Raw genomic sequence first — 25,864 nt, 5'->3', positions numbered from 1 at the left:
ATTTTTGTAATAAATATGCATTTTCAAATGAAAATGGGCTCCATCACTTGTGAAAATAGCCTTAGAATGAAGATTGGGGGGACAGTACTAGAGATCAAACAATGTCCTTTCACATTCTTCTAGTAGAATTGTTTATCACAATACAAATGTTACAAGTGTGCAGTCTCCAAAAATACATAGCATCTTGTAAAAGAAAAATTATCTTCATACGATATTGTACCTTTTTATCTAAAATAAACATGGTAGACACATTGAAAAAATTGCAGTTATACGTTAAAAACTTTCAGCATTAGAGAGAATTTCAAGAATGCAATTCATTTTTATCTCCCATGAAGGACACACTTTTTTACCTTGTCTTCCACTCACTAGCTTCACCAATTGTGTGGGATAGGGATGGACACCCATCAAGTTTACCTAAAAGGAACTAGCAGCTCTAATGATTCAAATATGAGAAATCATGAAATTATCAGAGCACTTCATTTTCAAACCCCTTAACTTCAGAATCAAGATGAGTGCAATAAGAAAGAGGTTTCTTCTCACAGCAAGAACCAAATATGTGGCCACTTCAATGAGGAAAAGTTTGTGTCTCATACACCAATGTAGCCAAATTGAAGTCAACAGGTTCTAGCGAGTGTATAGCAAGGCTGCTAGCTCATAGAGATTCAAGCCTACATCGAGGCGAGCGATGGTGAGCAAGTGTGAAGTATGTTGTGCATGTGTGCAGGTATAAGCTGCTATAATCAGTTCTAATTCTAGTAATATAGATTTTATTCATTATACAACTGGTATTCCATTCTCTTTCTATAAGCATCTATCTCCATATAGCTCACTTGCTTTGCACATTTCCACATTCTGATCATTTACATGTTGGCACTTGTTCCTCCCCACTTCTTACAAAACATTCACAAACAACCCAAGCTCGAGTACAAGGGTAGTTATTCAAATCAGGATACTAAGGAAAATACTGTCCTCTCTCTCTCTCTCTCTCTCTCTCTCTCTCTCTCTCTCTCTCATATCCTCCAACACATTCTTTCATGAGTGTTAATCCCTTGCTCTTATCAAGGCAACAAACCCTCCTTTGACAAGTTCTTCTTCTTCTTCTTCTTCTTCTTGTTTTAAGAATTTGAGGGAGCTTTTCATTGAGAGCTCTTCTTAAAGAGGGTTCTTTACTTATTTTGATTTTTGAGAGATCTTTGTGATTCTTGTAAGGTATTCTATAAGGTTCATCTTCATGAGTATAGAGTTTTTTGTAAGGTTTATTTTATGAGTTTTTTATGGATTCTAAGGTTTCTCAAACTTTGGTAAGGTCCTACCTCCTTGCAGACTCCTAAATCACCACCTTTAGTAACTGTCTAGAGTTTCTCACATACATGACTAGCCTACAAGTACATAACCTACAAGTACATATTGCAATGACTCATAGACTATTTCAACAAGTTAAGAAACTGAGAATTTATATATGGACCCCTTAGGGTTAGCTTTATGGTTTGTCCCACGAACCCTATCTTGATGGTGTTTCTTACACCATTCTCAATGCCACATCTTAAAATTGCATTGGGTAAATAGAGGTGATTTACAAAATACATTTTTTGGACCTTCTAAGTGTTGCATGATGGCAATAAAAATACACATGGCAGCTAGTCTCTCACCAAACCAAACAATCTTATCACATGGCAGATAGGGCACTCTGTGCTTGACATGTGGCAAATCTACCACATTATCTCATCCTATGTGGGGGTTAAAGGTCACTGTGCCTTAACCCCAGTTATGTACAATACTCAAACACATATATAAATGAATGAAAAAGAAGATTAGGGTGGTTCTGCACCCACCAAAACTTGTGTGGCTCTCTCTCTCTCTCTCTCCTTCTTCCGTTCTTGCTTCCGTTGAGAGCACTCTCAACTGGTATTAGAGCCCGAGTGATCTAGCTGAGCGTGCGTGAATGCTTGGAAGCTCAGCAGCTCTGTGGGAGGAAGGAGAAGCTCTGTGGGAAGCTTTGTGGGTGACTTTACTTGCATCCGAGTGTGCAGAGACCTTGGAGGAACATTTGGAAAAGTCACTTTGGCTTTGCGAAGTGGTTTTGAGAGCCTGTTAAGAGTTTTCAAAGAAAAAGTCGTTTTTTGAGCTTTTCCCTGTTCCGTTCGATGACAGAGACTCCATATTGACTTGTAGAGGCAACTATTGCTTGCTTTTGGTGTCCACATTACTTCAGGAGCTTGGAAACACCTTTATTCTTGAATCTGGGATCATTTCATTGGATTTCTGACTCACTGTGTCAGTTTCTGCGTTTTTTGCCCGGGTGTTGGAACTCAAGTTTGGAGCAACCATTTGCAGATCTGTCAGTTCCGGTGGACTCAGGAGGTCCTAAAACTTCTATGTTGCTCATCATTCGTACTCCGGTGGAGTTTACAGATAGCTCTGTTTCCAAAAACGTTTTTCAGTCCGTGTGTTGGACCCAGTGATTGAGGCCACGGTTTCCAAAACCGTCTGTCCCATTGTGTTCCGGATGCCCAAAAACCCCTACCTATTAGTTCTTGCGTGATTCGGTGGAGGATTTTCAGAGTTATAAATCTCTGTGTATTCGATTTCGTCTCTCTGTTATGCATTTTTCATACTAAGGTTTTGAAACCTTAGATTTATGCCACATGGCAGTGGATAAGTGTTGACTCCCATTTCTCACTCATCGGTTGGGATTTTGGAGTTCTGGCAGAAGAGAGATATTTGTAGATTTTCTTGCTGAGTCCAATTATGTGATGGCGCCCATGTTTTGAAGCATCTCAGGTTCTATTTTCAGTAGCGCTCATTACTGTGGGACTATGATTTCTTGAGCATACCTTATGCAGATCACTCTGGTTGCAGTTTGAGCAGTGTACGCTCATTCGTGGTATGCATTGGGTTGCAGTGGATGATTTATAGGCCATTTGGATGCATTGCGGTCCTTGTTGGATGCGCTGATAGGCCCAAATTGCCTTGTGGGATGCTATTTTTTATGGACGCTTTGCACATGGATGCTATTTTATGCTGAGGGACAGCTTCGACACATTGTTGGTGATGCACTGATAGTGCTATGCTCTCTTGGATGAGATATAATTGATGCATATGTTAGTGGACGGTGTTTATGCTTGAGTCATTTGGCACTTATTGGCATTTTCTTTTGGGCCAGATTTGCTCATATGGATGCATAGTATATGCACATGAGTCAGATGCTTTGAGTTTTGAGTTTTTGGTGATATTTCACTCTATTGTGGCATACACATTTGGGTGCACCTGGTATTTGGTGTGATTCTCTCTTGCAGGGACTAGCATTTGGGATTTTGTTTCATTTGCATCATGGCATCCTCTTCCATGCCTGAAAAGGAGTTTTTCAGCATTAAAAAGTTTGATGGGACAAACTTTTCTTTGTGGAAAGAACAAATAAGGGATGTGCTTATTCAAAAGAAGCAGATTAAACCCTTGGCAAGGATTGAAGCTAAGCCTGCAAATATGTCTGAGGATGATTGGAATGAGTTGGATGCATTAGCAAAGTCTACTATTAGACTTCATCTTGCAGAGTCAGTTTATTTCACAGTAGTAAATGAGCAGACTACGGAAGATTTGTGGAAGAAACTGTGTGCCACTTATGAAAAGGAAACTGCCTCTAATAAAGTTTACCTCATGAAGAGGTTGTTTGAGCTACAGATGAAGGAAGGGGTCTCCATTGCTTCTCACTTGAATGAATTCAATATTATTTTCAGCCAGCTTCAGGCTCAGAAAATGAATTTTGATGCGGAGACTAAGGCAATATTTCTCTTATGTTCATTGCCATCCTCATGGGATACCTTCCGTACAGCTGTCAGTAACTCTGCACCTGGTGGAGTACTGAAATTTGATGATGTTGTGGGTAGCTTGTTGGCCGAGGAGATTAGACGAAAGTCTATGGATGGCAACAAGCAGGATGCAGCCTTAAATGTGCAAAGGGGCAGATCACAGTTCAGGGGGAAGTCCCAAGAAAGAGGGAAGTCATGTAGCAAATCCAGGGCACGGAACATTGAGTGTTACCACTGTGGCAAGAAGGGCCATATGAAAAAGGATTGCTACAAGCTAAAAAGAGAGCAAAGGGATAAGAAAAAGAATGCAAATTGGGGTGCAAATCAAAAGGAAGAGAGTCCAAGGGAGGACAAAGGAAAAGTGAAGATCGAGGAGATCAATGCAGTCACACGTGATAGTGACAATGATGTTCTCTTCATGTCTAGTTTATCTGCAGAGTTGCTTACCACTTCAGATGATGCATATTCCCAGGATTGGATTTTGGATTCTGGTGCTTCATTCCATGTTACTCCCCATAGGGAATGGTTCTCCACTTATGATAGTGGAAAGACAGGTTGTGTGCATCTTGGAAATGACTATGCATGTGACATAGTGGGAGCAGGTGACATAAAGTTTTCTTTTGCAAATGGGTCTGCATTTGTTTTGAAACATGTGAGACATGTGCCTAAGTTGACCAAGAGTCTTATTTCAGTGGGTCAGCTAGATGATGCTGGTTTTCACACCACTTTTGGCTTTCAAAGGTGGAAAATTCAAAAGGGCTCTATGCTTTTGGCTAGGGGTGCCAAGTGTGGGACTTTATATCCCTTACATGTATTAGGGGTATTTGATCATGTTGTTGCAATAACCGAGTAGCCAAGCACTTCTTTGTGGCATTGCAGGTTGGGGCACATGAGCCAGAATGGAATGAAACTCTTATGCCGTTTGGGTTATGTACCGCATTTGAGTTTCTCTGATTTTGAATTTTGTGAGCACTGTCTCTATGGGAAGCAGACTAAATCAGCCCATAAAAGAAGGGGAAAGAAAGAGTTTGAAATGCTTGATTTGGTGCATTCAGACGTATGTGGTCCCATGCCTACACGGTCATTAGGCGGGGCTGAATACTATGTGACATTCATTGATGATGCAACTAGGAAAGTGTGGGCTTATGCTATAGCTCGGAAGAGTGATGTGTTCCAGGTATTTCAGAAATGGCTAGCCTTGGTTGAGTTTGGATGGTGGTATTCCTGAAGAGGCATGGAGTGGCAAGAAGCCCTCTTACTCTCATTTGCGTATATTTGGGTGTGAGGCATATGCACATGTGCCAAAAGAGCTTCGAAAGAAGCTAGATCCTAAGTCTAGGAAATGCATCTTTCTAGGTTATGGTGAAAGTGGAGAGATGGGCTATCGTCTCTGGGATCCAGAAGCAAAGAAGATCATACGCAGCCATGATGTGGTCTTCAAAGAGAAGAAGATGCATAAGGCACCCATGAGAGATGTGGAAATGAGGAGAATCACTTTCCAGGATGTGAATCCACCTGCATATGTTGATAGACAGCAAGCTGTCCATGCACCAAATGTGCAAGAAATGGTACAACCAAGTACTCCCACAGGTATACAATCAAGGGTAGATGATGGATCATCTATTGGTGGAAATGATGAGCCAAATGTGGCTGATATGCAAGTGGGACAGCAAGCTGAAATGCCCTTGAAAAGATCATCTAGAGTGTCTAGACCACCTGATAGGTTTGTTCCAGGGGTAGACTATGTGATGCTTACTGATTGCGGGGAGCCTTCTTGCTATAGAGAGGCTATGATGCGTGAGGATCAACGCAAGTGGGAGTATGCTATGCAATCAGAGATGAGTTCACTTATGAAGAATAAGGCTTGGGACTTGGTTTCTTTGCCACATGGAAAGAAAGCATTGCCATGTAAATGGGTCTACAAAATGAAGGTCACAGGTGATGATGTGCCTAGGTACAAGGCCTGTTTGGTTGCTAAAGGGTTCAAGCAAGAGAAGGGTGTGGACTTTGATGAGATATTCTCTCCAGTTGTGAAGATGACCACACTTAGATGCATGCTTGGACTAGTGGCATCAGAGGATATGGAGCTTATGCAGATGGATGTCAAGACAGCTTTCTTGCATGGGGATTTGCATGAGGAAATTTACATGGTGCAGCCAGAAGGCTTTGAAGAAAAGGGCAAAGAGCATTTAGTCTACAAGCTAAAGAAGAGTCTCTATGGTCTTAAGCAAGCGCCTAGAGAATGGTATCAGAAGTTTGATGCATTCGGTCCCAGGGTTTCAGAAGGAGTGAAATTGATCACTGCCTCTACACTAAAAGGGCTAAGGATAATAGCCTGATAATCCTGGCACTATATGTGGATGATATGCTATTGGCTAGCAAGAATACTTATGAGCTAGATGCATTAAAGGCCAAGTTGCATGAGGCCTTTGATATGAAGGATTTGGGACTTGCAGGTCATATTCTTGGTATGCGCATCACGCGTGATCGGAGTAGGAAACTCCTTTGGCTTTCACAAAAAGAGTATGTTACAAAAGTATTACAACGTTTCAATATGGAGGGGGGGAAGGCAGTGAGTACTCCATTGCCTCCATATGTGAAACTGAGTCATACAGATAGTCCCAAATCAGATGAGGAAAGGGCCATGATGGCCAAGGTTCCTTATGCATCAGCAGTTGGGAGTCTTATGTATGCTATGATAGCTACTAGACCAGACATTGCATTTGCAGTGGGAGTTGTTAGCCGGTATATGGCTAATCCAGGAAAGAGGCATTGGGAGGCAGTTAAGTGCATCATGAGGTACATGAAGGGTACCAAGGAGATGTGCATTTGCTTTGGTAAAGGAGACATGCGTGTACTTGGGTACACAGATTCAGACTATGCAGGGCATGTGGATAGTAGGAGATCCACTTCTGGTTATGTGTTCACCTTTGCAGGTGGTGCAGTGTCGTGGATGTCTCGTGCACAGAAGTACGTGGCTTTGTCTACCACAGAGGCTGAGTATGTTGCAGCCACAGAGGGTTGCAAGGAGGCTATATGGCTTGATCGGCTAGTGGGAGATTTGGGGATTCATACAGGTGTACCGACATTGCATAGTGATTCCATGAGTGCTATTCAGCTAGCACGGAATCCAGTCTTTCATGCAAAGACCAAACACATTGAGGTCAGGTACCATTTCATCAGGGAGGTACTTGAGGACAAGCGCATAGAGCTTGTCAAGGTTCATACAGATGATAACCCTGCAGATATGCTGACGAAGAGTCTACCTAGTCAGCGGTTTGAGTATTGTCGTGTATTGATGGGCATTGGATAGTATGCTCACTGGTTGTTCTCCCTTAAAGGCACATTGTCCTTTAAGTGGGAGGTTGTGGGGGTTAAAGGTCACTGTGCCTTAACCCCAGTTATGTACAATACTCAAACACATATATAAATGAATGAAAAAGAAGATTAGGGTGGTTCTGCACCCACCAAAACTTGTGTGGCTCTCTCTCTCTCTCTCTCCTTCTTCCGTTCTTGCTTCCGTTGAGAGCACTCTCATCCTATACATGATAGTGCTTTGTCACCTACCACACAACCACCTAATGCATCACCTATCCATACGATAGTATTATTATAGAAAGTATATTTTTTAGATCACTTGCCAGGGATACATTATTTTAGTGATGTTGGCTGTAGTTATATTACATTATAGTGATGTTGACTATGGAAAATTATTCCATAGGATCGCACCAGACGCAATGTGGGTTCTAGTGGATGGTTTACATTGTTTATTTTAAGATTCCTAACTTGACCTATGTTTTTCTAGGGTAGGTGGTTGGTAATATGGTTGATTCCATGTTAATATTAATGTCCTAAAAAATAAGTAAATGCTTGATTTTTCTCTTTCAAGGACAAACGATTACTAAGGCCTACCCATTGGGGATAGGAACAAATAATTCTTGACCAAGCACAATATCAAATTCCCATCATAGAGGCACCCACTGCGATGAGGATGAGAGGTGATCAAAATATTGTCTAGAGTAGCCTTATGAAGTTGTGAGCCAGCCATCTCTTTGATTTGTTTCCTGCAACCTTCGATTTAGCATATGACTAGTGCTCCAAGGCCCTGTTTGTGATTTAACTAACCGCATAATGGCTGGTATGCTAAATAAGGACAAGACTAGAAGGGAGATGGAGTCAACCAAGAGCTTAAATTGGGCCGAGTTTGCCATAAATGCAAGCTTGCTCTGGGATTTTTCTCAGGAACCAGGACATCTATTCAAAGTCCCCTTGATTTTGTGTGGAGTCCAAAATTGAATTCTGAGGTGACAATAGTATAGAACATGAGCTGTTGTTAGTAATTTTGCCTTGAGGAGCTCAACCAAAATCCTTATGGATCAAAAGTTATAGCCATTTGAAGAATATCCAAAATTTTATTCAAAGAGTGGCCAGAACGATGAGGTAAATGCATAGATGATGTAGGCTGGGTGCATGTGCTGAAGCAAATGCATAAATGATGTAGCTCATATGCATGTGCTGAAGCATAGTGGTGCTTATGAAGCTTAATTACTGAGGTGGCACTGCCACATAGCAATGGCAAGAAGTGATGACATGGCATTACCATGTGTCAATGATGATGTGGTAGGTAGTGAGGTTGCAAGTGTGCCACATGGAGATGATGATGTGGTAGTTATGTGACATGGCACTTGTGATGAAGAAGGATAATTAGCCATGCCACAAATCTATGAATTAGCAAAAGCATCGAAACCATGTACAAAAGAATCAAAGGGAAAACTAGGAAGAAAGAACAAGAGGTAAGGGATGCAACATGGGGTCCAATTTTCCTCCTTTAGATCGTGACTCTTACTTCCCATCTAGAGTATTTATAATTGTGTATTTTATTAAGAAAAGAGCCAATAATGGTTCATCATCAAAAAGCATCCCTTGTCTAAACTTAAAGGATTGCTCAACATAGCTTCAAGGCTTAATATACCCTCATAAAAATAAATGAATTAAATCAGCCCACACCTTAATCATTTTATAGATTGGCCAATACTTTGATCAATCCAAATTGCATCCACCATCTCTTTCCCTCGTTATCTAGCATCTGTACTGAATTTGCCAATATTTTACATTATTTTACAATACATGCCTATGTCCTTCAATACTTCAATTAATCCAAATCATACACACAATCTTCATTCCTCATTATCCAACTCATCATTTGAACTAAATCTACCAATCATCTTAGTTGCTAGACATCAATTGATGAATCATCGCACCAATAACACAACACAATTAGGCTTCATACACAAAAATCAAAACACACAATACATCCAATTGCAACAACAAGAGTCACACTAGCGACATTAGTATTAACATGGAATCACCCACAATACCAATTGCAATCACAATACACAATACATAAAATTTCAATAACACGAGTCACATTAGTGACATTGCTATTAACATGGAATCACCCACAATACCAACCGGAGCCCCTGCTATTCTAGTGCAATCCTATGGAATTCTTTGTCATAGTCAAATCACTATAATATAATATAGTGTCCCTAGCAAGTGATGCAAGAAATATACTTTTTGTAACATCCCTCTTGCTTGGATTGCAACTAACCTCAGTTATGCATTTGACTTTATGAGTCAACGAGTAGAGATGTTTGGATATTCATTAAGTGTCATCTAGATGGTCAAATAGTATCGTTAAGAGACCTTCGATTTTCATTAATCAATTCATAATGAATGACAGATTATCATAGTTCTTATCATGTATCAATAGAAATTAATACACTACATTAATTCATCATTCGTTTGATTTGGTATAGATTCAAGCATTATATTTGTTAGATTTCTCAATATCTATACCATCCCATACTAGTATGGCATTGAGATTTAATAAAAAATGCAATGCTTAAATATTATGTCCTTTACCTGCTGTAATGTGAGTAGTAATAATTGACATGTATGGCTAGTAGAAATATTATTATGTGGCTAGTAGAAACATGTACACACTAGTCTCTTATCACACTTCAAAGTATTCTTTCTCCTATCATTAACTTAATGCCTTTGTATCTAGTAATGATTTTCTTCTACAGCTAGAAAACAAATACAAGACATTATCTAGCATAACCATCCGTTAAGGTATTCTTTTCTTAATATTATTTATATCACAAGGAAGTTTATCAAGGTTACATTCTCAACTAACATTCATGTTTCCCCCTCTTTCGTAGCAAGAATATTATCATGTGATCTAAACCAACCATATAGTTTTTCTTCTCTTCATTTTTTTTCCAAATCTCAACAAGTTGAATTTTCTAGAACAAATTCAATGAATTATACTAGGTATAAATTATGATTAGATGTTTCCCATGCTAGAGTCTATTGAAAAAATAAGCATACAAAATCTTTATTTGTGTTATAAGCATTCACAAGTATCTCTAAATAACCATATGCATTACATTAAGGGATATGACCAATTATAAAGAATATGAAAGAATCACAACACTTACTAAATTCATTATAATTGTATAATGTGGCCACAATAATTTATTCCAAGTCTCTTTAAAATAAATCAATGATTCATAATCTTAAACTATTTTTGATTCAATGTTGGCTAAGTACTTGTCCAAGACTCTAAAGATGTCAACCCTATATTTCTTCTCGCCTCTCTCCCTCTCGTCTCTCTCTCTCGCCTCTCGCGTGGCCCTCTCCCCCTCTCTCTCTGTCTCTCTCTCTCTCTCCTCTCGGGCAGCCCTCTCTCTCTCTTTCCCTCTCTCACGCAGCCCTCCCCCCTCTCTCTCTCACTCTCTCTCTCTCTCTCTTTTACCTCTCACCCTCTCTCTCTCTCTAAATGTCTCTCCTCTCTCTCCCTCTCTCTCTCTAAACATCTCTCCTCTCTCTCCCTCTCTCTTTCTCCCTCTCTCTCTCTCGCTGCCTAGGCAACGAGAGTCTCTCTCTAAACTTCTGTCCTTCACTTTTCTCTCTTTTCTTTCTCTCTCTAGCTTCTCTCTCTATAATAAAATTTCAAAGAATGCAAATTAAAAAAAAGTACCTAGAAGTAAGTTGAGATCTATGCTTGTGCTTGCTTTTGCTCTTGCTTCTCCTCTTGCTCTTTCTTGTTAAAATGAGAGAAACAATGAGAGGAGGAGAGTATATATAAGAAAAACTAGGTTTTAAGTGCTTCTCTCTCATTGGTCCTTCTATATCATTATCTGCTCTCCCATTGGCCTCTCCATCACATTATCTTCTCTCCCTCTCCCACCCACTCCCATCCTCCCACCTCCACCTCTCACTCCCACTCCCATCCTCCCACCCCCACCTCCCCTACTCCCACTCCCTCTTCCACTCCCATCCTCCCACCCGCACCCCTCCCCCCCCATTCCCACTCCCACTCCCATTCTCCGACCCCCATCTCTCCCATTCCCACTCCTTCTCCCACTCCCACACCCATCCTCCCACCCCACCCCTCCCACTCCTTCTCCCACTCCCACTCCCATCCTCCCACCCCCACCCCCACCCCACCCCCACCTCTCCCATTCCCACTCCCTCTCCCACTCCCACTCCCACTCCCACGCCCATCCTCCCACCCCCACCCCACTCGACCCCACCCCCACCTCCCCCATTCCCACTTCCACCCCCACCTCTGCCATTCCACTCCCTCTCCCACTCCCATGCCCATCCTCCCACCCGACCCCTCCCACTCCTCTCCCACTCCCACTCCCATCCTCACACCCCCACCCCACCCCCACCTCCCCCATTCCCACTCCCTCTCCCACTCCCACTCCCATTCTCCCACCCCCACCATTCTCCCACCCCCACCCCCACCTCCTCTATTCCCACTCCCCCTCCCACTCCCATCCTCCCACCCCCACCCCCACCCCCACCCCCACCCCCACCTCCACCTCCCACAATCCCACTCCCTCTCTAACTCCCACGCCCACCTCCCCTGTGCTACTCCCACTCCCACTCTCCCTTTCTCCCACTCCCACCCTCCTACCTCCCACTCCCATTCCCACATTTCTACTATCAATTCCACTCCTACTTATGAATCCTAATTAAAACTATTACTTAAATAAATGATATTACTGAAAACACTCATAGGATTTATGGTTTTGGGGTTAGGCCTTAGGGTTTGTGAGTTAGGGTTTAGGGTTTGGTGGTTTGGGTTTAGGGTTAGGAATTTTTTAAAATATAGTAGAAAAAAATGCATTTTGTGTTGGAATATAGAAGGCATAATTTGAAATTTATCACATTTTTAAAAATTTTAAAAGTAGTTTAACTTACATTCGTATATTATTAGTTTAATTTATTTCTTTTTAGGGAGAATTAATATATTCTTCTATGTAAATAATGAATTTTTTATTGTAAGTATTACGTTTAAATTTTTATATTTTTTCATAAACTTTAAGTTAGATTAAATGTATTTATATTTCAAATTTTGTGATTCAAACTAATGGGAATTTACTTTGTCAAAATTTAAACTTCTTATGAATGTGAATTTTAAATTCTTATTATTATTAAGTTAAATTAATTTGAATTAAAAAAGGGTTTGGGAGTTAGGGGATTGGGGGTTTAGGATTTAGGATTTAGGGTTTGGGAGTTAGGGCTTAGGGTTTGGGGTTTGGGGTTTAGCGGTTTATGGTTTAGGGTTTGGGTTTGGGGTTAGTGTTTAGAGCATTAGTATTTGGAGGTTAGGGTTTAAGTTTAGGGGTTCAAAATTTAGGGATTAGGGTTTAGGGTTTGGGTTTCGGGTTTAGAGTTTGGGGGTTTGGGTTTAGGGTTTGGGAGTTTGAGGGTTTGGGGGTTAGGGTTTAGGGTTTAGAAATTTGAGTTTAGGGTTTAGGGTTTAGGGGTTTGGGTTTAGGGTTTAGGGTTTAAAGGTTTGGGTTTAGGGTTTAGGGTTTAGAGGTTAGGTTTTAGGGCTTTAGGGTTTGGGTTTAGGGTTTTGGAGTTTGGGTTTAGGGTTTAGGGTTTGGAGTTTAGGGTTTAGGATGTAGGGTTTGGGGGTTTGGGGGTTTGGGTTTAGGGTTTAGGGTTTGGGGTTTAGGTTTTAGGATTTGAGGGTTTGGGTTTCGAGTTTGGGGGTTAGGGATTAGGGTTTAGGGTTTAGGGCTTCGAGTTTGGAGTCAATTTAAATTTTTAGTTTTTATTATTTTTCATAAAGTCAAATTTAAATTTATTAAGATTTTAACTTCTTATTAATGTGAATGTTAAATTCTTATGAGTTGTAAGTAAATTAGTTTTTGTAAATAAAAATTTTATCTTTTTTAAACTCACAACCTGAGTATATTCAAAAGAACAATGAAAAATAGATTATTTCTTGCTTTTAACTCCCAACCTAAGCATACTAAAAGGAACAATGGAAAAGAAATTATTTCTTGCTTTTCTTCACTTTGACGGTTGGTGTATTCTAGATTATCATAGATTAGTTTGTCCTTAGAGGAGAGAACTCCAAAAAGACCAATCAAAGCCATGCTCAAAATTTTTCAACTAGTTCCTAATCGGAGTCAGTCCATTTGTTTACATTCAGTTTCACACTCACAACAACCCTACCATTTAAGCAACGACCAAGGTTTTACAAGTTTCAAGATGATTGGAAGTAGTATCAGTGGACATGACAAATTATAGTTGAATCAGTTATGGGACTGGACAGAGCAGATTATATTTCTACCAATTGTGAGAGTTGACAGAGCATATTGCACTTATATCAGACAAACTTCAGATTTATATTTGATTGTACTTTATTTCATTTTACATTATCCATGAGTTCATTGTAAATCCTTTTTTTTTTCACATTTATTCATGTATCTAAGCCTTGTAAAGCCTTTTAGGCTATTCCCAAAGCATGAAATTGACACTTATATAATTGGGAAGAATGAAAACTTGAAGTGTATCAATGGGACTCATTGTACTTTTGATTTATCAAAGTAATTGTAGTTTTCATGTAAAAGCATTATAGTTTTTGTACCTAAATTTTTTGTTGTTCTTTAATATAGGATGGATCTTGAGGCTATAGCATTTGTCAATGGTATGACACTGAAATACAATGGAAGAATTATGATGCCCCAAAGGACTTCACAAACTGGACTGTTGTTAACACAAGAAAGAAAGCATGGTACTTGGTATTGAGTAAAGGAAATCTCATTCTAGTGATGACAAAGAGAGAGTTAGAGAAAGATGAGCGGGCATCAGATGTATCTTTCTCAAAGAGCAATTTGATTCAAGGGGGCACCTTACTAGGAATAAAATTTGAAAAAGATAGCAATACAATGATGATTTACACAAAGTCAAGAATGAGCAACAGACCATTTCTTCTTTCAAAGAAAGATGCAATGCACTTTGTGATGCCGCCGCCAAAAGCACCTAGATTTCCTACATTGGAGATCCTCCAACATGTGTGGGAGGAATTTCCCATTGAGGAAGTAAGAAAAATGCAGTAAAAAATAATCCTTGAATACTTTTAGGGTGTCATTGAACAAGGTTCAACTTTACATTGCAGATCCTCCAACATGTGTGGGAGGAATTTCCCATTGAGGAAGTAAGAAAAATGCAGTCAAAAATAATCCTTGAATACTTTTAGGGTGTCATTGAACAAGGTTCAACTTCATTGGAGGGACCTAAGGTGCAAGAATCCACACATGAGAAAGGAAGTGATGAGACACGCCATGTAGGCCTGGTTCATGGTAATACAAATGAGAGAGGAACTGGAGTGGATGAGACAAAACACATTGTAGCATTGGATGAGGGTCTTGTACATGTGGATGCTTACAAGGGATCTACATCTAAGGTAGGAATTGAATTGGCTGAGACACGACATGCATCAGATGATACAGGACATGCACATGCATCTCAGATAGGAATTGAATTGGTTGAGACATGACATGCATCAGATAAGACAGGACATGCACATGCATCTCTCATTCATGGTATTACTTAGATGGTGTAACTCATGAAGTTGATGGAATAACAGAACAAGTGCAACCCTTGAGTATACTTAAAGCTGAGGCAATAGAAGAAGAAGTAGGGTGATCTAAAGTGGTTCACATAGAGCCCTTAAAAAATAAACCCCGACATGAAATGCAAAAGGCGAGTACTTCACGAGCTATGGCTCCAAGTCCTATAACTCGAAAAAGAGGTCGTTCATATACAAAGAAAGGGCAAAGAAGAGATTAGGAAGAACACGAAGAGAATGCGGAGGGTCTTGAAATGGAGTCAGATTCAGAAGCAAAAATGTTACCAATGAAGAACCTAAATCGTCACTTGAATGAGGCTGTGATAGATGAGGATCCAGGATATTTATGGGGCCAAAAGACTCAAGTTATACGTGCTTCAACAGTGGTCAAAGCAAGCATCTTCACCAATAGCAGGACCTTAGATATTGTCTATGCTGAAGAGATTTTTCATGCTTTGATTGATGGAAAAAAACCAGTTGTTTCTAATTCGGTACTCCCTCCAAGGGCATTTTGGCCAGTCAAAAAAGATTCTAGTCAATCCATCGATTACGCTCATCCTATAGATTTTGAGATGCAATTCACCAATTTTTCTTGGGAAACAAGTTTCCTCACTTAAAGAAGGACAGAGTTCAGTGAATGATCCAGAATGATACATAAAGGATGCCAAGAGAAATTTCTTAGCTCATTGCACATTTGAGGCAATAGATGGTCAGCACTATGCCTATGCTTGTAATGAGCGTTCTAGAGAGGCATACAACAAAGGAGAAATTACTTATCAAACCTTCATGAGTGTGCCTCAATTCCACTACTATTCTGCATGCATTTGTATCTTCAAGAACGAGAAAAAATATTTGATTGAGTCGGAAAATTATCACTAATGCTGCTATGAAACCTTCACTTTCTGCATAGTTTTGCATCATTTTGCACGTTGTGCCTTGGACAAATATGCGATAGGTCTATTCGTGGCTCTACGTTGATACGTACTCCACAAGTGTGACTTGCATTCTGCAAACAGAAGAAATGTTGGATCATTTGCTACGTTAGTCCCAAAATGCACTTAGTTTGTTCAGCAAGATTATGTTGTTGTTCTCAGATATAAGCAGACAAATGCTTGAACAAATGGTGACTAAGAACAACACTTTATGTATTCGATTCTATGTATATTGTCTATTAGTTAAATTGTGTGTCTTCTATTGGTAAGTGTAGATTGTTTTGAGTTGCTTGTTTATGCTTTAAGCTTTTCTTATATTCTTACATGGGGGGAGAGGCATGGGTGGGAAGGGGGAGAGAGAGAGAGAGAGAGTTTTGGAATGTTAAATATGCATATTTATACCCTTTATTGTTGTGCATGCAGCTCCAAGATGGCCTATCACCTCCCATTTGGATTCTCAAGCTCCCCACCATCTCAACCTCCTCGTTCCCAACACCCCCCGCATCCCTCTTTTTCGAATCCCTCTCCTTTACATATTGTCCTTGACCCGCCTCGTAATCAACACCCCCCCCCCACTATTCCTTTCCAAATTCCTCTCCTTTGCATGCCTCTACTATGCAATGCAATGATGCATAGGTGATTGGCAATGTGCCTAATTCATATTCTCCTCATATGAATCCGCAAGCCACCCATTATGCACGTCCATCCTTCACCCCTATGCATGTTGCAAGTATGGATCTTAATGTTGACTCTCAGGAGTTTACATATGATGATAGCATAGATGTTGTCCCTTCCACACAAAATGTTGACCCTCCATCCATGTATTCTTCCTTACGTCCTGAAGCAGTGACATTGAACACTTCAACTCCTTTAATACACTCTCAAGCCATAGATTCTTCCATAGCACCCCGTGTAGGAAAATTTGCTACAAAGACTCCAAAGGCCAAGGCAAAAGTCGTTGAGTGCAAGGAAAAGGGGGCAGGGAAGGGGAGGTTGAAATGGATGCTCAAGTCCATGGGCATTCTTTGTGCCTGTAAGTCCAAGTTTGATAAAAGTTGCATAGAAGGAGGTATTTGTAAGAAGATCTTAACGATTGAGGAGCAATGTGGGTAAAAATAGCTTTAGCTTGTGCCCAGCAAGACCTTCACATCACATGGGAAAAAGCACGTGACAAATTTGGTAAGCTATGGCCAGCTTATACATGTGTGTCTAATTGGGAAAATAATACGCCATCTGGGAGATCTTCCTATTTTTCCATGACTCCGGACAAGCACGTCGAAGAGGGCCTTGCCCATAAGGATGTGGACATGGAAGTCCACACCATGATAAAAGAAATTTTTGAAAAGTCTAGGAATGTGAATCCCAGAGCTAATGTTCTTGACACCTCGACAGAAGGTGTGCTTAACTTCCCTATGTCCTTTAATCTACACAATGTTTTGTATTATTCAAATCCTAGATCATATTGTCTTGCATGTTGAGCTAACTATTATGTTTAAAAAAATTATTTGAAATGTATCTAGATCTACTACATTCTCCCGATGGTGCCATGAGAGAAGAGTCCCCAAGAGTAGGTGGGAATGGCAGCACCCCAGAGATGATTGTGTTGGATGCCTCCACCTCGGCAAGCACTAGCATTCATAGGAAGACCGAGCGTAGGACAGTGGAGCAGCGAATTGAGGAAACTAATCAAAGCTTCTCCAAGGCACTTGGAAAGACTGAGGATGAAAAAAACAAGTGCCACAAGGAGTATATAGAGGCACACAAGGAGATTGGCAGAGGGATAGCCTCGTCCATGGAGTTGGTAGCCAACGCCTTGAATAGGATTACAGAACGCTTTTGAGTTCTATGTACTTCAATTGCACACTTTTATTTATTGCACTACTTTTTGAGATCCATAAGCTTCATTGCATGCTTTTATTGCAAAGCTTTTTGAGATCTATGAGCTTAATTGCATACTTTTATTGCAAACCTTTTTGAGATGTATGAATTTTGTTGCATACTTTTATTGCAAATCTTTTTGAGATCTATGAACTTAGTTGCATACTTTTATTGCAATATGGATGCCATCGGATTCCATTGCTATGATGTATTGTGAGGTTTTCATTGAATTGAGATTTCTTGTTGATGTATCGTCATGTTTTCATTGATGATGATTACTTGAAATGATGATGTGTAGATGTTTACTTGTAATGATGATCTAATCCCAGATTATGGTTCATGGTATGGTTATTTACATTGTTTGCATTATTTGCATTCTTGCAGAATTGTGATATGGACCACGATCATGATGCACGTGATCTTATTGATGTAATAGTCCAACCCATTCCCGTGTTGCTAGTAACTTGCTTCCAAGTATGGAATTCATTGTCCACAACAATTGAATCCATGTCACTTGGTGATGATGGCGATGAGGAGGATAAATAGCTCCAACACTTATCGAACTGCAATGCGGCTCTCCAAGCATTAATGCAGTTAAGAGATTATTGATCTTGCTTTGGGTAGATGGTACATTAAGCCTAGGTCAATCCAACCACCATGTTTTCCATGTCCATGACGACGACAAGAGGTTTTGAGATGTTTTGCATTTGCCAGTGGGGTTGTTCATGACACTGAGCACCATATTGAGAGATGAACAAGAATTTCCTAATGGCCTACGAAATGTTGTTGGCCGCATCTTTTCCGTGGAGCAAAAAGTGGCCATTTGTCTATTGAGGCTTGCATCTGGGATGAGTTTTGTGCACCTATCAGAGCAATTTGGGTGTGGTCATTCCACACCTTCTAGGTTTGTGTTGCAATTTGTGAAAGCCATTCGACAACATTGTTCACATGCCATTCGTTGGCCGGCGATAGAATCGGAAATGGAGGAGGTGAAGAGTGGATTTGAGGCACTTCGGGGTCTTCCCAATGTGTGTGGATCTATTGATTGTACACATATTCTCCTCGAATTGCCCGCAAAGGAAGATAGCACTCATTGGTACGACAAGGATAAGAATTACAACATGATTGTGCAAGGAGTTGTGGATTCCAACATGAGGTTCATGGACGTAAACATCGGATGGCCGGGCTCTTGTAATGACAAACGGGTGCTTCGAAACACAGGTTTCTATTGTAAGTGTCAAGGTGGAGGGCGATTGGCAGGTCCTATAAAGGAGAGAGGGATCCATAGCTTTAGGGAGTACATAGTTGGGGATGGAGGTTTTCCATTACTTCCTTGGTTGATGATCCCCTTTCAACGCGATGCGCTTGGAGGCTCCCCAGAGCTTAAAGATTACAACTACAATCTATCATCCACTCGCACTGTTGTTGAGAGAACTTTTGGATGACTGAAGGCTGCATGGGGTATCCTTGCTCGACCCATAAAGAATCCAAATTTGCACCATCGTCCACGACTTATCCATGCATGTTGTATCTTACACAACATGGCCCTTGACCATGATGACAGTAGGGATGATGCTGAGGACATTAACATAACTAAGAGACACAATGGTGCAGTATTTAAGGACATTGGATCCAAAGCGTTGATTTATGATATTGTAGAGGCTTTGCAACTTTGAAGTAGAGCCTTTGAAACTTTGGGTTTTGAAAATTTGAAATTGGAATGAGCCTAACATCTCACTTTTTAATTTTTCTTTTTGTTTTTTATAAATTCCCGGTCAAGCTTAAATTCGAGGATGTCGTGCTTAAATTATTTGGAATGTATATGGGACTTCTGGATTGCGTGACGCGGGGAGCTCCTCTTAGCAAGAGTAACTCCATGATGTCCATACCACTAATGTCTAAGAATCTCAATAGCATGTTTATATCCGAGCTTGCCATGCATTCTATTTTTCTTCCCTAGCTACACGGTTGGAGCTATGTACCATTTCATTCATGATTGACATCCAAGTAGCAGCAGAAGCAGCGAGGCAACGCCTCCTGTCGTGCCGGAACCTCTTCATATCTCCTGCTTTGCGGTGCCAAATTAGGGTTAGTGCTTTCAGCTCATATGAATTCGTGCCATTTCTGATCCTCTGAAACTTGTCATTGGCAGCTTTTCTGACCTCTCGTCGATGCCGCAGAGCTCCCAAAATTATCCCGTTGCCGTGTGCGTGAAATCCCAAGAAGCACTTTGGATTGATGATTCGTTGACATCACCCCGTGTGGAAGCAGATTGTCCTGACTTGCGGTGGCCTAAAGTTTGCACCGCTAGGGCGCATTTTGGTGCTGGCGTGGTACATGATTTTCCCATAGGTGACTTCAGCAGGTGTGAAAGATCATAAAAAATGAGAGCTTGAGCGACGATAAAGATGTAGAGCTGGGTTTTCCTTTTTGTCGGTTTCTAAACGTGTCTTTACCATGTTTGAACTGCTTGAACTGTCAGGTCCTCTGGAAATCAGGTATTTGTTCAGGATTGGGGCAATCTGTATCAGTTAAAATGGCTGGACGAGGCGCTTCAGGTTGTGGACTCGATACGCCAGCAGAGAATGCCTATATCGCAAGACATGGTGTTCTGTCTCCTGCAAGAATGCACGAAAAGAAAGGACCTGGCTACTGGCAGGAAAATTCATTGCCTTACAGTCAGCAGTGGACTCAACTCGGTTGCCATATTAGGGGACCACCTTATTCGCTTGTTTGCGTCATGTGGGAATTTGCTGGAAGCAAACTTAGTATTTTGCAATGTTGCAAAACCAAGTGTATACACCTGGCATGCCATTATTTCAGCACACGTCATGCTTCGTGAAAGTGAGCTGGCCTTTGAATTGTATCAAAGGATGCAGCAGGAGGGCATAAAGCCAGGCAAAGTCACGTTTTTGTGCATTTTGAAGGCTTGTGGCAACATTGGAGCTTTATTGCAAGGAAACCTAATACATGATCAGATCATGAGATGTGGATTTGAAACAAATTTGGCAGTTGGAAGCACGCTCATTGATATGTATGCCAAATGTGGAAGCCTGAACGAGGCACACTGTGTATTTGACGATATGCCAAATCGTAATGTGGTGGCCTGGAATGCAATTATGACGGGGTATGCTCAGCGTGGACAAGGACTTCCGGTTCTTGATCTTTTTAAGACAATGCAATTGGAGGGCATAAAACCAAACGAGGTTACGTTTTTGTCTGTCTTGAAAGCATGTGGCAACATTGGAGCCTTCACTCAGGGCAAACTCATACACGATCAGGTCATTGAGAATGGTTTTTTCTCAGATGTGGTCATTGGGAGCACTATTACAGATATGTATGCTAAGTGCGGTAGAATAGAGGAAGCCCGCAAAGTGTTTGACCTATTGTCAACTCGCAATGGAGTGGCATGGAATGCAATGATTGCAGGATATGTCCAACATGGGCAGGATCTTCTTGCTCTTGCACTTTTTGAGAAAATGCAGCAGGAGGGTATAAAGCCAGACTGTGTCACGTTTTCATCCATCTTGAAAGCATGTGGCAGCATAAGCAATTTAACTCTGGGAATGTTGATACATGACGAGATCATCAGAAGTGGACTTCAACAAGACACGGTGATTGGAAACACCCTTGTTGACATGTACGCCAAATGTGGTAGCCTCGAGGAGGCTCAGAGAGTGTTTGACAAATTATCCGATCGAGATATGGTGTCATGGGGTGCAATAATTGCTGGATATGCCCAGCATGGTCACAGTTTTGCTCTTGAAGCTTTTGAGGAAATGCAGCTGGAGGGGATAAAGCCAACTAAATTATTGTTCTTATGCATTGTGAAAGCTTGTGGCAGCATAGGAACTTTAGGGCAGGCCAAACTCGTACATGAAGAGATTATCAGAAGTGGATTTGAATCAGATATTGTCATTGGAAGTGCCCTCATTGACATGTACGCCAATTCTGACAGTCTGGAGGAGGCATACACAGTGTTTGACAAATTGCAGAATCGAGATGTTGTATCATGGAATGCAATAATTGCAGGATATGCACAAAATGGTTATGGTTTTCCTGCTCTTGAAATTTTTGAGGAAATGCAACAAAAAGGCATGCAGCCAGACGAAAACACTTTTTCATGCGTTCTAAAGGCATGTGGAAGCATTAATGCCATAGGGCAGGGCAAGATCATACATGATTGGATTGTCAAAAGTGGGGTTGGCTTAGATATGATCTTAGGTAACACCCTTGTTGATATGTATGCCAGATGTGGAGGTCTAGAAGAGGCTCGTGATGTGCTTCTCAAATTGCCAAATCGAAACGTGGGGTCATGGGGTGCAATGATTGCAGGGTATGCTCTGCATGGCAACTGCAGGCTGGCTGGGCAGTGTCTAGAGGACATGCGACAACAAGGTGTGAAGCCTGATGAAAAGGCCTATACCAGCATACTTGCAGCTTGCAGTCATGCAGGCCAAGTGGAGGAAGGCCATCACTACTTCAAATCTATGAAAGAGGACCATGGTATTACACCAACTATTGAGCATTTTAACTGTATGGTTGACCTTCTAGGTGGTGCAGGATGCCTGAAGGAGGCCCAAAGGTTACTTGAAATAATGCCCATGGAGCCAGATATTACAGGGTGGATGTCTCTGCTGGTCGCTTGTAGAAGATATGGTGACATTGAGCTAGGAAAACAATGCTTTGATAAAGTTGTTCAGTTGGATTGCCACATAGCTGCCGCCTATGTGCTTATATCAAACATCTATGCAGATGCTAACATGTGGAAGAATGTTCAAAAAATAAAAGAGCTGAGAAACTGTGCAGGTGCATGGAAGAAGCCAGGGAGAGCCTGCATCGAGGTCAGGAACAAGGCACAGGAGTTCATTGTGGGAGACAAAGACCATCCACTAAGCAATACGGTCTATGACAAATTCAAGAGATTAAGGTTTTGCATTGAGGAGGAAGGATATTTTCCGCAACTCAATTTAGTGTTTGAACCAAGTTCATATGAGGATAATGAAGGTTCCTGTTATGGCCATACGGAGAAATCAGCCATAGACATTGAACTTCTCAATACATATAACGATTCAAGAACTTGCTCCACTGAGATTCAATTAAGCAGAGTGTACCACACGTTTCCTGATATTATATCTAACATCGAAAAACCAGTGTTTATTTTAAAGGGTGCAAATTGTGTTCATAGCTCCTAGGATGGGGTCTATCTTTTTGGGGATAGTGTTGCATGGTTCTATTATATGGTTTTTGTTTTTAAATTGTTTGCACCAGTGCAAAATTTTATGTGGATTGACCAAAGAAAGAATAGATTCAAAGCATGCAATGGGATTCTATAGGCCTTATTAAAACTTTGCCCCATGTCTCTCGTCAGCCATCATAGAGTCAGAAATAAAACAAGGAGAAGTTTCTTCTACAACAAGCTCACTAAGATCTCTCAATGAGCTGGGATGAACTTCACCGACTTATATGAGCGATGATCACATAGTAGACAATGCTTTGAGCTATTAATTCCTATCACAATTCAAAGGGAACAACCACAAGAATTGGATTTACAAAGAAAAATAATGTTGCTTCATAAGCAATTGTTATACCCACAAGTACAACAAAAGGGAACAAGCAAAGACAAGGACAAACAGGACAAATGGAAAATATTGCCGTACTACGTGGAAGGACCCCATGAATGGCTACAGTTATAGAAGCAATCACTACATCAAAATGAGAATCAAACACATATATTACAAAAAGCACTGTATAGCCAAGAGAGGAGATAAGGAGTGTAACAAAATGTTGATTTCAAGACAGGACTGATTTGTTATACTATGATGGTGTAAAGCCACCGTGTGCTCCGGCTATGAAGCTTCAATGGTGATATGGACAGACTCTAGACGGAGGAGTTCTCTCACAAGAGCGCTGGATATCATGATGGTCCTTTTTCAGCTGCCTGATGGGGGCATGATGCCCCTTTAGATAGGTGAGGATAGGCAGTCCTTACCCCTACCGGTTGACCCAATAGGTTCCAACAGAATAGCTGACTGATTGCTGGCACGACTACCCTTCCAGTCGACGTGCGACTCAACGTGTTCTGTTGGTCCTGGGATCTGGATCTAGCTTCCGGATCCCTCAGATTTGGAACTGTTCCCGGAATTGGAAGCTCTGGGATCTGGATCCCCCAGATCTAGAACTAGCTCCCGGATTATCCAGATCTGGAATTGTCTCCTCCGAATCTGGAACCAGCTCCCAGAATACCTGGTCTGGAGTTGGATCCTCCGGATATGGAATTGTCTCTCGGACCACCCACAGGCTCCCAGATCCCTCGGTTTTGAATTTGGCTCTCGGGTCATCCAGTTCTGGAACTGGCTCTTGGAACCCCCCACGCATTTGGAACCCTGAGATCTGGGACCCCCGGATTTGGAACCCCTAGATCTCCCGGATTTGGAAATGGCTCCTAAATCTAGATCTTTGCCTGAGCAACGTCTTTTTTTCATAAATGAATCCTACCTTACTGTGTGCTAGGTCTACTTAAGTGCTATTCTAACCCTCAAGCCACTCATGACCACCCTCCAACATCTAATAGGGAGAATTGCTGGGTGCTCGGTGCTCAACACAATGGCTACTCCTAATGGGGGCCTTACAACACAAGCATATCTGTCACCCCCTGCAGTGAGTATACTTGAGGTTCTAGCATTGAGCAAATGCATTTTCAAGACCGCCCTCGGTGTCCCCCTGGGGGTCTACTACCCTCTCGGTGCAAAGCCAAGTTGATGGAGACGATGATATAGCAAATCTCTCCTAGGAGCTTACGTGAAGATAGCTGCATACTTATCTGCTTTAGGATAGTAGACAGACTCATCCTCTCCATCCATGGTGAGCTCACGCACAAAGTGATACTGAATCTCAATGTGCTTCATGAGAGCATGGAACACATGATTCTTCGCAATTGGCATGCAAGTGTGGTCGTCACATAACAACTCTGTAGTTCCCTTTGGAGCGTCTCCCATGTCCTCCAATATCCACCTCAAGCAAAGTGCTTCACATGAAGCAAAGCATGCTGCCTTCTACTCAGCCTTTGTGGAATATAGGGAGCTTCTTGCTGATTCAAGAAATGATGCCTGAACCTAGCATAAACAAGTAATAGAAATTGACTTCATGGAACCATATACTTTTGACCAATCTGAGTCACAGTATCTAGTCAAGGTATCATCTGAACTATAGGTGATGTCACAAGCAACAGTACCTTTGATGTACTTTAATGCATGCATCCCTGCTTTCCAATGGTTGTCCCAAGGCTTATTCAAGAACCTACTTAGGACACCAACTAGGAAACTACAGACTTTCGACTACCTGCATGTACTTGTCATCATCCACACGTAGAGAAGCATCTACCACTGAGAGTTTCACTATCAAATGTTGCACATGCTGGAGAGTAAAACTCGAGACAGCAAGCGAGAGAATGAGTGCGACTCAGAAATGAACCAGTGTATGTATGAGACAGCTCCATTGTGGAGGAAAGGCCCTTTAAATAGGCTTGACCCGACCCAGGTCAGGTCAACTGACCCGACCACGGTTAGCCAAACTTGGTGGCCTGGTTAGTCCCAGCCAGCTGCCCGCAGATCATCAGATTTGCCCTCAGTCTCATCCTTATCTTTTGATTTGTCCTTGTCCTTCGACCAGCAATCTTTGGCCAACTGACATCTCTTACCGAAGCACTTGAGAAACCGTATCGCAGTTGAGGGGAAGCTTATGAGGATAAGGGCAGCCAACTGATGACAGGATAAGGAAGAACCCATTGCCAGAAGCTGGTCATGGATGACCTTGGCCTCCATTAAGAATGGCTGATGCTGGATGTGCCCTGGAGTCCCGGTCCTCCCAATCCTATAAGGAAAGCTGCCTTCCAATCAGCATCCCAGCAGATCGAGTTCTCCGGACATTCGGGCTTCCGCTCGAACCCCTGAACGATCTCTCAGAGACTCTTGTGGATGGACCAGACCTTCATATTCAGCTTCCAATGAGTGTAATTTGCGCAAGCATGTTCCTGTGTGTGACCTTGCCCGCTTCGCTGAAAAGACGTTGCCACATCACATATATTAAATCCTCCAATCGCATGTCGATAAGTTTTGATTTGATTTTCCAACGGGCTCCAGCAAGTTTGTCTTCCTTGTTCACATACAGGAGTCCCATGGTCCCTCTCCAAGCACTCACACACTTAATTCGGAGAGTCTAATGAATAGCCCTTTTGAAAGGGACGGTGGGTGGGAAAGAAGAAGAGGTAGGGGAAAGGGGAATCTTCCTGTCCACGCCTTACT

The 25,864-nt window shown here is 41.6% G+C and overlaps 1 protein-coding gene across 1 annotated transcript; it reads left to right on the top strand.

Moving 5' to 3' along the window:
• The first annotated feature begins 19,405 nt into the window (after window positions 1-19,405).
• LOC147892128 (pentatricopeptide repeat-containing protein At2g33680-like) lies at window positions 19,406-23,982 on the top strand. Its single transcript, XM_087388577.1, has 4 exons — window positions 19,406-19,649; window positions 19,742-19,926; window positions 20,044-22,716; window positions 23,622-23,982. Exons 1-4 carry the CDS (start codon window positions 19,554-19,556, stop codon window positions 23,980-23,982), a joined length of 3,315 nt encoding a protein of 1,104 aa, XP_087244703.1. The 5' UTR covers window positions 19,406-19,553.
• The last annotated feature ends 1,882 nt before the right edge of the window (window positions 23,983-25,864 follow it).

This window comes from Dipteris shenzhenensis, chromosome 17 (assembly GCF_047967505.1).
Source record: "Dipteris shenzhenensis isolate YYH24624 ecotype China chromosome 17, Dip_SZ_1.0, whole genome shotgun sequence".
NCBI classification, from domain to species: domain Eukaryota; kingdom Viridiplantae; phylum Streptophyta; class Polypodiopsida; order Gleicheniales; family Dipteridaceae; genus Dipteris; species Dipteris shenzhenensis.
The sequence above is the reverse complement of the archived record's forward strand: the minus strand, read 5'-3'. Positions and strand labels throughout refer to the sequence as shown.